Source organism: Melampsora larici-populina, assembly GCF_000204055.1.
Source record: "Melampsora larici-populina 98AG31 unplaced genomic scaffold MELLAscaffold_9, whole genome shotgun sequence".
Classification (NCBI taxonomy): Eukaryota; Fungi; Basidiomycota; class Pucciniomycetes; order Pucciniales; family Melampsoraceae; genus Melampsora; species Melampsora laricis-populina.
This window is the reverse complement of record NW_006768773.1, coordinates 650,517-662,574: the sequence shown is the minus strand read 5'-3', so window position 1 is coordinate 662,574 and position 12,058 is coordinate 650,517. Positions and strand designations below refer to the sequence as shown.

The following is a 12,058-nucleotide window of genomic DNA, read 5'->3' as shown; positions in this document are numbered from 1 at the left end:
CAGTCAGAAACTCAAATTTTGTCCAAAACTACTTAGCTTAACAAAGCCCTCTCTGTGCAGTTGTGTCCGCGCCTTTGTAAAGGGGCTCATGACTAATTGTGGAATTTTGGCATGAGCACTACACTCCTTAAGTGTGCTTAAGTAGTTATTTGAAATTTTATGCTTCCCTCACAAACAAACTTCACCTGACTCCACAGCAAAAGTTGTTCTGATAAAAATTCTACATAATCTTGTAGCCTAGCATCATGGCCGGTCTGAACGGTGTGGCCAAAAAAGGAGCTTGATGAGTCTTACAACACACGTGTAGCATTGATTCAAAAATTGGGTATGGTGCAAATTCACACTGTATGCCCCTTTACCAGTGACACATAAGGCTTGAGAAATCCCTCAATAAAAGCATGGTGGGGTAGTTTTTCTCTCGTGATAACAATAGATACACATGTAGAAGATGATTTTGAACAACTTTCCATGCAGAGTCAGGTGAAGTTTGTTTGTGAGGGAAGCGTAAAATTCCAAACAACTACTCAAGCACACTTAATGCTCACGCCAAAACTCCATGATTAGTCATAAGCCCAGAGAGGGCTTTGTTAAGCTAAAAAACTACCCAGGCTTGGGCAGAAACTTTTCAACAATCACAAATACAACAATTTTCTTTCAATCAATTTGACAGTTGCAAATTATGAAAGCCACATAATGAATCTACAGTTTTTATTTGGATGCTAAAACCCTTTCAGAAAAAAATTATAAGCTTTGCTAGCTTTACTAATGGGGATGGTGATTGCTGTACCTTATTCATTTTTGGACACGTACCACTCATTCAAATGTGTATCTGGTAAATTAAACATGTAGCTTTCATAATTCAGGCTGAGCCCCGACCCGAAAAACTCGGGTAGTGCCATGACCGCACCCTGAACCAATAGCTAAAACCCCCCCGCGCCCGAAACCGACCTTAACCCGACTACCCCCCGGCCTCCTGAATGCCCCCCGCCCCCAAAACCGAGTGACCGAGGGTTAACCAATAAATAACAGGGCCCCATCCCAAAAGGCTTACGTGTCCGTCCAATCAATTTTTTTTTAAAAAAAATATAAATATAAATTCATTAACAACTCCGATCGGAAATCATCAAATCATTGTCAAATGCCACATACCTCGTACCACCCATGGATTCCATCATATCCACTCCAGATTCGACTCCAGCACCTTCTTCTCGCATGGAAACCAGTGATGATGAATCATCATCAGTGGTAGTTGAAGGTACCAAACGTAAGCGAGGCAGCTATGTCTGGACTCATTTCACCAAGATCAAAGGTAAAAAACGAGGTGAAGGTCCCAACCAATGTGAAGTTCTTGATCCCAAGACTGGGCGGGTGTGTGGTACAATGATGAAAGAAGATGCAACTGGAAGCACAAAATCTATGTCGGCTCACCTGAAGGCTAAACACAACATCTCCGAGGACGGACCAGTCAAGCAAACGAGTGTAGTAGGTTACTTCAAGACCAGGCAGGTTAGCGAGGTGGTGAGCTTCCTTCCATTAAAGTCTTACACTTCTTCTTCATGTTTTGATTTTTTTATCGCTTTTTGTTATAGGAAACTCTTAACGTCGAAACCCTTAAAACAGCAATTTGCTATTTCATCTCCAATTGCGACCTTCTCTACGCCATTGTCAATCAAAAGTCATTCAAAGACCTTGTCTTACTTATTAACCCCCAAACCTCTGGGATGCTTGTTCAGCGACATGCAATAGCTCAACACTGTCACAAAGTTCACTCTCACTATGAAACCTTTATTCAGACCAACTATTTCAATCGAGCTAAGTATGTAGCCTTCACTCAAGATGCTTGGACCTCACCAAACCATCATGGTTTCTTAGGAATCACTGCTCATTTCATCACAACCAATTGTAAGCTTATGGATGTTGTGATTGGGATGCCTCAAATAGAAGGTAAAAGTTTATTTTTTATTCATTCTTTCCTCGAGTTACTATTAAGTTGAATATTACAATTATTTTTATAGGTCCCCACAATGCTGATAACTTCAGCAAGATACTTGTCAAGTACATACGTAAATACAACCTAAACTTGAAGCTCTCTGCGATTACGGCCGATAACGCCAGTGTAAATGGCAAAGTCGCTCGATTGCTCTCACAAGAAGCCGAATTCGACTTTGAGGAAAACCAGATGCTGGGATGCTGTGCTCATGTTATTAATCTAGAGGCCAAGCAGGGCCTTGCCCTTTTTGGAGACGACTTGACCGATGATGAAGACCTTGTTCCTCCTTCCCTGAACAACATTGTCCACCCTCCTGACAACACTTCAGTCAACCTCAAGACCATTTATGCTCGGGTACACGGTCTGGCACTTTTCACACGAAAGACACCTCAACGAAGTCAGAGTTTTGCGAGTGTTATTGCTCTAGTTTGATCTCTCGAAGCGTCTGCTGACCCCAATTCCAATTCCCCAAATGAACTCGAGGAAGCTCAAAACAAGGCCTTGGCTTTTTTCCAGCATTGCAGCGCATCTAACCCCGATGAAACTCCACCTACTACATCAGCTGATTGAGTGGACAGGTTGATGGTGGACGTTCCAACCCCATGGAATTTGTCCTATCTCATGCTTAAGCGATGTCTTCGACTGAAATCAGCCTGTGTGCACTTTTGCAAATGCCAAGCCCCAAGGTTTTCTCTATCAGAATTGGAATGGGGATATGTTCAACAGATGTGCGACTTTTTGGAGCCTCTTAGTGAAGCTACTGACATGCTCTGTCAAAGACGATTTCCTACGATGCATGAGGTGATTCCTATTTACACGGTTATTATTGATGGGTTGCTCAAGGTACTTTTTTTTCATCTTATTATTTTTCTTCGATCTGATCATTCCTACTTTAATATAGGTCAAGGAACAGTATGACCACCACCAGCTTCTGCCTGCAGCCCAGGACATGTTGAAGAAGCTGGAGGATTACTTTAAAGAAGCCCTCCGAAAACCAGCAGCTGTCTGCGCCTCCATCTTGAATCATTGCCTCAAGATGAGGTTTTTTGAGGTAAGCATTTTCTTTAAAATGATTTGAAACAATGTTGACATATGTTGTAATTTTATCACAGGATCGAGCCGAATTTTTCAGCAACTATGGCATGACTCCAAATGACTTTAAGCAAGTCTTTATCAAGATGGCATCAAGATTTTCTTCACTTCCTCCAATTCCCAAAAAAAAATCAACTTGAAAGCCAAATCGCTTTGCTGAAGCAATCTATGGAAGCAAAGAGCCGGTGGCATACTCCACCATCGAAAGCGAAATCAATCGCTATTTGGGGGATTGTGATCGTTCCCGCGACAATGTGTTAACTTACTGGAAGGGGAAAGAAGGCGCCTTACCCGGACTTGCAATGATGGCAAGGATGTACCTTGCCATTCCTGCTACCAGCACTCCATCCGAGGGAGCCTTTAGTAAGACCAAATCCATTATTGCTCCTCAACGATCTTCTCTAGCTCCTATGAGCGTGGAGATCCTTCTGTGCCTCAAGGAATGGTATCAAGTCTTTGGAGTTATGTATTTCCCTAACAAATTCAACAAAGTACAAAATATTATTCAAATTGATGAAGAAGAGGATGATTGAACCCTTTGTAAATTTCTTATATCGTCTTTTCGAAATTGTTTTTTATTAAAGAATCTATTTGTTTGTTCTTAAAACCCGCGGGCAACCCGCGGTTTGGGGGCCTTCTTTGATATGCCCCCCGCACCCCTACCCGTAGGGGTCCCCAAAATTTTTTGACCAAAAAAAGGTGACCGAGACCGCGCCCCGCGGGGATTGGGCACCCCTCGGGGCGTCGGGTCCGGGGCTCAGCCTGATTCATAATGGGCAGACATTACAGATGTTGACACAAGATTGACAATTTTATTGGTCTCACAAGGTTGGTGCCTCCATGACTGCCAGTTTTGGACATAAACTGAGGTTCTGACCTGATAGACACTGCTGCCATAAAAATCTGTAAAAACATGCAAAATGATGGGCACACACAGGGGAATGCAACCCTTATTTTTCCATGTTTTTTTTGACCCCTTCCACCTTGTGTGTAATTTTCTATGTTTTCTTAATTCTCTAAACTCAGCAGTAAATTTGCAATCTGGTGTAGTGGGAGCAGTTGAATTATTTTTCCGTCTTCTAAAATTTCTACCACTCTCTACTGCACAAACTGTTTATATGGTTTGTACTTAAAGTTAGGCTTAGGCTTGACTCCAGATGAGTCACCCGGTGTGCCTTGGGTAACTCTGCCATCATATGTGATATCCTTTCATTGCAGAACATCTCGCATGCACAGGTAGACCTGATATCAATGATTAGTTTTCTTATCTGCTAATGCAAGGAATGGGTCTTAGGTTTGGATAAGTATGTATCATGGTTCACGCTGAACAGCCACAGAGGCTGGCTTGATTAGCATGGTCTAATAAAGCTGAGAGATGGAAAGTGATGGAACAAAAAGGAAGTTCTGAGGGTGGAATGTGTAACTAGTTTCTAATACAACTGCGTTTGTCTTTTCATGCTAAGTACTTTTTAAAGAAACAAGTGTGAACAACGCTACAATGAATTTAAAAAAATCAAAAGAGAAACTGTTGCTAATACATAATGGACTTGAAAACAGAAATGACACCAGTTTTCTTAGCTCGGAGTAATCTGGAAGCTATACAGTTGGGAACTTCCTTTAATGGCTTCAGCATGGCTGTGAAGCTTTCTGGAGTCGGGTCTGACATTATTAGCCGGCGTCATCCTTATGAGGTTAGCCCAAACCCCCCACCAACTTCACCAGAGTGTGTGATGCCAAATTTGCAACCATACAGTTTTTGGCTCGCTTGCAAAGACATCAATGCTTGACTTACATAGATTTACCTATGTATTGGGTACTACTATGTATATCTAAGAGTCATTGATAAGACCTTGGTCTTTCAGCAAGTGGAAGTACAATGTTGTCAATCATTGTCAAAATCATGATACGGCACCTATTGGACGTCATTGGATTGTTTCTTTGATGGTTTTGATTGTGATAAACACCCAAACCTGGCTATCTAATTTCTCTTGATGGTTGTAGTGAGGTAGGCGTATTGAGAGATTGGGGTTTGTAGAGAATTGATCACATCAAATTTGCAATTTTTTCACTTGATTCTCCCTTATTACCATACATGATTGTGTTAGCTGACCAGTAGCAAGGGAGTACTTCACAATCACGGTGTCACACTCACAGCTTTAAAAGAAATCAAAAGGGTTGACACCAACTTGGTATCCCAAAAACCGGCGTCAGACTCGACAAAAGTCTTTACAGACAGCCCTGAAGCTCCCAGAAGAGCCTGAAGTCTTTCAAGGCGCTGTGCATCAATGTACAACCTGTATAGCTTCCAGAGTACTCTGAGCTAAGGAGAACCGGCGTCATTTTTGTTTCCAAGTCGGCGTGCTTTATCAATCACCTACATAATTGTCTGTTTGCCCCTTAGATGTAAATTTTTGTTATAACTTCTACACGTATATACTTTTTAGCCTGGGTGGGCGGGAGGTAAACAAATTTTATATCTTATAAAGATGATATGAAATATAAAAAGTATAAAACGACGCTTTCAGGATAATGAACTAGGAGGAAAGAAATAATATTTTTTATTTGATAATTTTTATGACAATAGAAATTGGAAACTAGGGAAAGGATTATTTCGTCCTAGACATCCAGTTCCTTGAGATGACATCATTCTTCTTTCGATCCTATATGAGAGGAGTGGTAGAATGATTGTCTTTGAGGAATGGATGTCTTTCTGTGACCCGGTTACTTCACTTATCCGAAACCTCCTTTTACCCATTCCCATATATCAATACTCGTACCGATCTCTAGTGTCTCATTCTCTCACTTTGTGGCTCTGTATCATCTTTCATCTTATTTTTCCACACTTGGTATGTTATTGCTATTGTTGATCTTTAACTAAGCAGTATTACCTGTGAGTCTTAGATCACGTGTTCCATATCTTCCAACAAGGAGCGGAAGTTCTCCAAGTTGATCTTGGAGTTCATCTTGACTCCGAGATACGTGAGAGAAAATTCATGATGAATTTGTCAGGTTATATACTCTTTATTCATTGACTTTTGTTTGGAGCCTCAAAATCCTCTTTTCTATTGTGGTATGCTTCGAAAGATACATTTTGCACACCGGCATTCTCATTGCTACTCAATACACCTGTATTCCAAGCTTGTGATCTATAGTATTTGTTATGCACATTCAATGTGAGGCTAAAGCTTGTGATATCAGCTATATATGACAAAAACATTGTATCAACGTCTAGAGTCTGCTTTGAAACTTTGAGAGTTAGACTCACCAATTGGCGCACCCATTGGCGTGCCCTTTGTTCTCCAATAGAAGTAAATCGAGCAACCCAAAAAGAGCCAGTTGAACGGAATTTTTGGACTGAGAAACGAGTAGGTATTTGGTTTGATACGATCGTATCGGAATGTTTGATTCCATTAGCAAAAGGTAAAGCTGCCTTTAAGTTTGACGAGCCTTCGATAGGTTTATTGAATCCAGTTGCAAGATAACTCAGTTTTGCTTCGCCTCCTGCTAGATTCATGGGTTCTACTGCGCTGACCGTAGCTGCTCGGAAAGCCTCCGGAGTCAGAGCTCTTCGTTTTAGTCTTTGAGGACTGGCGGACTGGATATCACGTTTGAGAGTGTTATGATGAGACGGCGAAGCCATTAAATTTCCTAATTCCAGCGCTTTTTCTCTCTCACTCGAAAGTGATCATAGATTTAGTGGAGCGACCATGCTCACCATTGAGTTCACAGTATCTTGGCTGAATTCTGTGAGGCCTCTTTTGGGAAGCTTAGTGGGGGTAAGACTGGCTCCTCTGATGATATCGCGTTTGTGTATCGATAGAGTAGATCGCTTTGCTCGGATTGGGATCTTCAAACCCGAACTGATGTGATGAGTGGTGATCGTGAGGATAAGGAAAAGAAGGAAGGTAATGAATGTGATGGGGTGTTTTCGAACCATGATTATTGAGGAGAGCTTTTGTGAATTCTCAGGGCACCCAGATATGTGCCCTTCGCTCACCGGTTTCTGGTCTGAGGATAAGGTATTGATAGGATAGCTGAAATGTGAATGAATAAATGGCCGTCACACAAGACCCTTTTGATGCCTTTTGATGTGGTGCGGCAAAACTTGGTGTCAAACGAGTGTTCATCAGAAGAAATCATATTCCGAGCTATATTGCGAGATATTGCGGGCCGCGTGGACGATCACATTTCGATGTTTTGTTCGACGTGAGGGTGTACACTAGATTTGTTTCAGAGTGGACGGCAATTATATAAGTCGTAAACAATCTTCATCTCAGAACCGTAACCTACCGTAACTCAAAACATCTGCAAGGAGGGAAGTCATCACGAGGGATGACGTGTTGGCGCTGAAGCCGTTCAAACTCTCCAAGGCATATACAGATTTATCTTCCATCACCAGGGGTCAGTTTCATCATCATCATCAGGCTGAGCCATGAATTCTCTCGAGTCTCATCTGATCTCGGAGCCCCACCTAACTTAACTAAGTCCCTCCTCCTCGCAGGCGTCCTTCGGAGCCTGCGGAGGAGGGACTTACGACTTATCGAGTTGTTTCAGCCTGAGTAGATTTGGATTTGGCAGGGGCCATCTCCAATCCTCATTTTCACTGTGTCACACAAAATGACTCCTCACTTTCATCCGGGCAGACTATAGAACAAAGTCTTGCCCATCTTTTGGCCTCTTCAGATTCCTCTCAAGAGGTTTCAAATCAAAAAGTCCAAAGGACCTCAAAAATCATTAAAATCGTGATTTTATTTTTATTTTTTTATTTTTTTGCTGCGAGAACAGTACATGTGCATCTGTATATATGTTAAATCAAGTTTTGGACTCTCTCTCCTGACCCATACATTATTTCTGTTATTTCGGACACAATTTCCTTTTCTTTGAATTCCTCACACCTTATTCCTCAGTTGTACTCAGACAACATTCGAAATGAACAGCAGTTCCAAAGGATCAGACACTAGCTTTCACCTGGATCCTACACTGGAAGGTTTATCAGCACCAACCCCTGAAGGAACACCCGATCTTGTCGAAAGGATTTGTCGGTATATGTCAACACACAAAACCAACACCAAGAAATTTCTCCTGGCTTACCTACGATCCTCTGACCAATTGATCGTCAGGCGTAAGAAACAGTGGGGTTCCGTGAAGAAGGGATGGAAAACTACCGAAGAAGTTCTTGATGCGATTGACGACCTAGTTAATGAAAAGCCTCAATGTCGACAGAAATGGAATGATTGGGTCTTGAAAAAGGTACACTTGAGTATTTGATACAGATATCTAACAAGTGAAGTGAGCTCAATTATAATATTTTACCCTTCCACAGGCCAAGGTGATTGTAGCAGCACAATCTCCCCCAACTGGTAGTCTTTACATCAACATCAACAAACTCGATACAACTTTCTTTGACCGCGAAACCAATGTTAAAAGAGAGGCAACTATCATCAAAAGCATGAACTTTATCCATGAATTAATATCTTTTAAACTTGGTGTTGATAAGCATTCAGGAGTTGGAATGACTTCCGATAGCTCAGGTTCCGAAGAGGACTTCAACATTGATTCCGACACCGGCTTGGCCTTGCACAACAACTTTTCTTCGAAAACTAAGTTGCCTGAAGATGACGTTTATCACAAATCAAATAACAAAGCAGAAAACACAAAGACCCGATTGAAAGCGGTAAGGATTTTCTGAAAGTGCCCGGTAAGAATGCCACACTGACCCTTTATATCATCTGCAGATGGCTCTCACAATTGTTCAAATGCTTGCCTTTGGATCTAATCGCCGATGCAATTCCCTTCAAGTTCAAAATACAATCACTTTGCTTGCCTGTGGCGTTTCGGAACGAGTAAACCAGTATTTGTATCAGATTGGACTCAGTGCAAGTCGGAAATCAGCTCTACGTGGTCTTTTAGTACTTGCCAAGGATAACGCAAAGTCTATCAAGAAGAAAATCAAAGCTGCTGGGACTCTCGGTTTCCTTATATGTATTGACAATCTGGACATGATGGAGCGGGTACACACTAGGCGATTGGATGCAACTAGCAAAATTTTCCATGGTACTTGGGGTTATGTTCATTATCTGAAACCCGATTTACTCACTTTTGTAAATTCAGAAGAATGTACAGTGCCAGCTTTTCAGGGTTTTGTCAAATCCGATTGTGAAAAGCCTGTAAACTCAGGAGATTTACTTCCTACACAAGATGAACAAATTCGATGGACTCTCACTCTGAAGAATCAAATTGCTCAGGTCCTCCTACGATATATGAAGAGTCCCAAGAAGTTCAAGAAACTGTCAATATTGAACCTTAGCGCCATTGACCAGATCAAGCCCGAAATACCTGATATCGACATGCTCAAACTGATGGATTCATCAGACAACGGTTCTGAAGGCATTGCTTCCCTTTATGACGAGATCAGTAAACAGACCGGCCTCTCCCCTGAGGATTTTTCGAGTCGACTGCAAATCTTGGAAGGGGATCTTGGGACCTGTCTTAATTTTCACGGATTACAAAGCCAAAGAACTCCTGCAAAATTCGCCGAAGAAAGTCTATCACATCTGATAATGATTCCTGGTGCGGGCCACACTTTGTGGAACATTGGACAAGCCATTTTACTACATCACTGGGGCAATCCGGACAACAAGAACGATCTAGGAGCGTGGCGAACTGCAGTCGAGCTCGGCGGAAGTAAACTCAAACCAACTGCTAAGAAAGATTTCACTTCGATGATCAGATGGATTGAACAGATACATGAGGCCACCATTGCAAGCTGCATATTGTGAGTTCACCCAAGGCTTCTTACCACCAAATAAATATGTTTACTGACAAGGTTATGATGTACATCGTTCAAGTGATGAACTAGATCTGCCTGTTGATACAGTTCACAATCTCGTTGATATGACTGTTGAGCTCTTTGAGGAAGCCGTTGATAAAGTATATTTAGCTTACTTTTCGGGACGAGCCACACGTCTGGCGCGCCAAAATGGAGATAGCAAGAAACTCCAGCTGGTACTACGACTTCGGGATTTCGCCACCGTGGTTGAAGCCAATCGTGCAATGTCGGATGGTGATATTGGTCGACTTCTCCTGATGTGGAAGTCTTGGAGTGTGAAAATCCAAGGAATCAACAGCTTGACTCATTACTCTCGATATCTCCCTCGACTGATTCGGCTGCTTACCAAAGTCCTTCCCAAGAATCTTTCCCATGTTATCCTCCACTCGCTCTTAATATCGCCGACTGGTCGACATGGCCACTTTGTTGCTAAAGATTTCCATCTTGAGATAAAAAACTACTGGCTGAAATACTTCTATAATCACGCCGTAAGTTTTATCACATCTATTTCTTTTGCACACTGACTACTCATCGCTTTGTTCTGAATTAGGGACCCGGAACAGACATTCACAGATTAAAAGAGACATACTCTCTTACAGTGGGTCTGGTATGTTACTCATCGGGCTTAATCATGGTGTCATCACCATTCATAGCTGAAATCAATTGGATGCAGCTTTCACATTTGGTTAATACAATGAAGGGTAGAGCAGGTCTGAACAATGTGCGACAATCCCGTCAAAATAAAATCACACCAGCTTCCATGATTTGATTTCTAAAGATGGCCCGAAGCGAAAGGATCCACCAATCTAGTCCAAACTCAACCATACCTGGGAAACCTCTGGGAGATATCCATTGCCTTGGGGTTGAGAAGCTTAAAGCCGAGTATCGCAAAAATCAACTTGAGCGTTTCCACTGGCCTGTTGCTTCAAACTACAGTCCAGAACAAGATGAAAATCAACCGGTTGAAAGCGAAGAAATTAATGAATCTGATCTGCGACATGGATTTGGAACTATTGATGAAGATTTTGTGGACTGGTTCAGCAAAGAGTACAACTCACTCGTTTTGGTAAGCCTCCTCTCTTTCATCAAGTTTATCAGCTGGAACATTATCCTCTTTCATCCATTTCAAACACCGCCGATTGAAATCAGCTTTAAGGATGGCAGCTTCTTTATCGGCTTTGACCTGAGCTGAAGACCTTCTCTTTTTCTTGGTTGCTGCTGCAGGACCAGTCGGAATTTGTTTGACGTTTGTGACATCTGCTAACACACGCTTGTCATCAGCTTTTCTTTTCATCTCTAACAGCTTTGCTTGTTTCTGCGAATATTGTAATGCAATGTCTTGTTTCCTCCATTCCTCGAGGTATTCAAAAACAAGCTTGACACCTCCTTCAATTATATCCCCACCCATAGCCTGCTCGATGTCCTGTGATTGCTTAATGTTATCAAGTGAATTGACTATTGTTCTTGCCTCACCAATTCCAAAATAATCTTCACTTTCACAATAATCATCATCTCCAAAAATCTTGATGTAATGCAACTTATAAATGGAAATCAGAGGGAATTCGTCTTTTGTATAACCCAAAATTCCACGTTCTTTCTCTTTATTTCCGATACATGAATGGTACCTTCGGATCAGAGAGCTGTCTGGATCGTGCTCGCCTTTTGGTGTGCCTCGGGCTTTGTTGATAACTTTCATCACCTCAAAGGTAGCATTCCTTGAACCTGAGTAGATTAGTGCCTTCACTAGATCACAATCGGGCACTGCTTCCTTTTTAGCATAAAGCGCTTTTAAATCTAATGCACTCCTTAACCCGTGGTCCATTTGAATTCGAATGATTCTGATATTCGATCGACTCAGTTCGCCACGTACAATCTTGAGATCGACCTCCTGGATGCTTAAGTTGTTGAGAATCGCGGCGAAAGGCCTCGGTGCACAAGTTGCTGACATCAATAGAAGAGGAATTTTATTTGTAGCTATCAGACGGAGAAACAGCTCTCCATAAGATGGTCGAAATTGACCTCCATCCTGTTGCCGCATGAACGCGGCCGAGTGCTTTGCTTGTCCGTTCTGGACCATTCCCCACCAGTAAATCATATGCGCTTCATCTATTACCTTCAAAATAAGACGATTTTGAAACTTTATACTG

At 42.0% G+C, this 12,058-nt stretch overlaps 3 protein-coding genes across 3 annotated transcripts; 1 reads left to right on the top strand and 2 right to left on the bottom strand.

Annotated features, from left to right (window-relative positions):
* Nucleotides 1–6,107: 6,107 nt before the first annotated feature.
* On the bottom strand, nt 6,108–6,722 carry MELLADRAFT_61301 (uncharacterized protein; the record flags this gene model as incomplete). Its single annotated transcript, XM_007407368.1, has 1 exon — nt 6,108–6,722. One exon carries the CDS (start codon nt 6,720–6,722, stop codon nt 6,108–6,110), a length of 615 nt encoding a protein of 204 aa, XP_007407430.1.
* A 1,406-nt stretch (nt 6,723–8,128) lies between these two features.
* Nucleotides 8,129–10,680, top strand: MELLADRAFT_61300 (uncharacterized protein; the record flags this gene model as incomplete). Its single annotated transcript, XM_007407591.1, has 7 exons — nt 8,129–8,332; nt 8,406–8,756; nt 9,004–9,532; nt 9,813–9,857; nt 9,960–10,087; nt 10,462–10,518; nt 10,585–10,680. The coding sequence occupies 7 exons, from the start codon at nt 8,129–8,131 to the stop codon at nt 10,678–10,680; spliced, it is 1,410 nt and encodes a 469-aa protein (XP_007407653.1).
* A 103-nt stretch (nt 10,681–10,783) lies between these two features.
* Nucleotides 10,784–11,733, bottom strand: MELLADRAFT_104335 (uncharacterized protein; the record flags this gene model as incomplete). The annotated part of the gene is made up of 2 exons (XM_007407367.1): nt 10,784–10,841; nt 10,970–11,733. The coding sequence occupies 2 exons, from the start codon at nt 11,731–11,733 to the stop codon at nt 10,784–10,786; spliced, it is 822 nt and encodes a 273-aa protein (XP_007407429.1).
* Between the last annotated feature and the right edge of the window lie 325 nt (nt 11,734–12,058).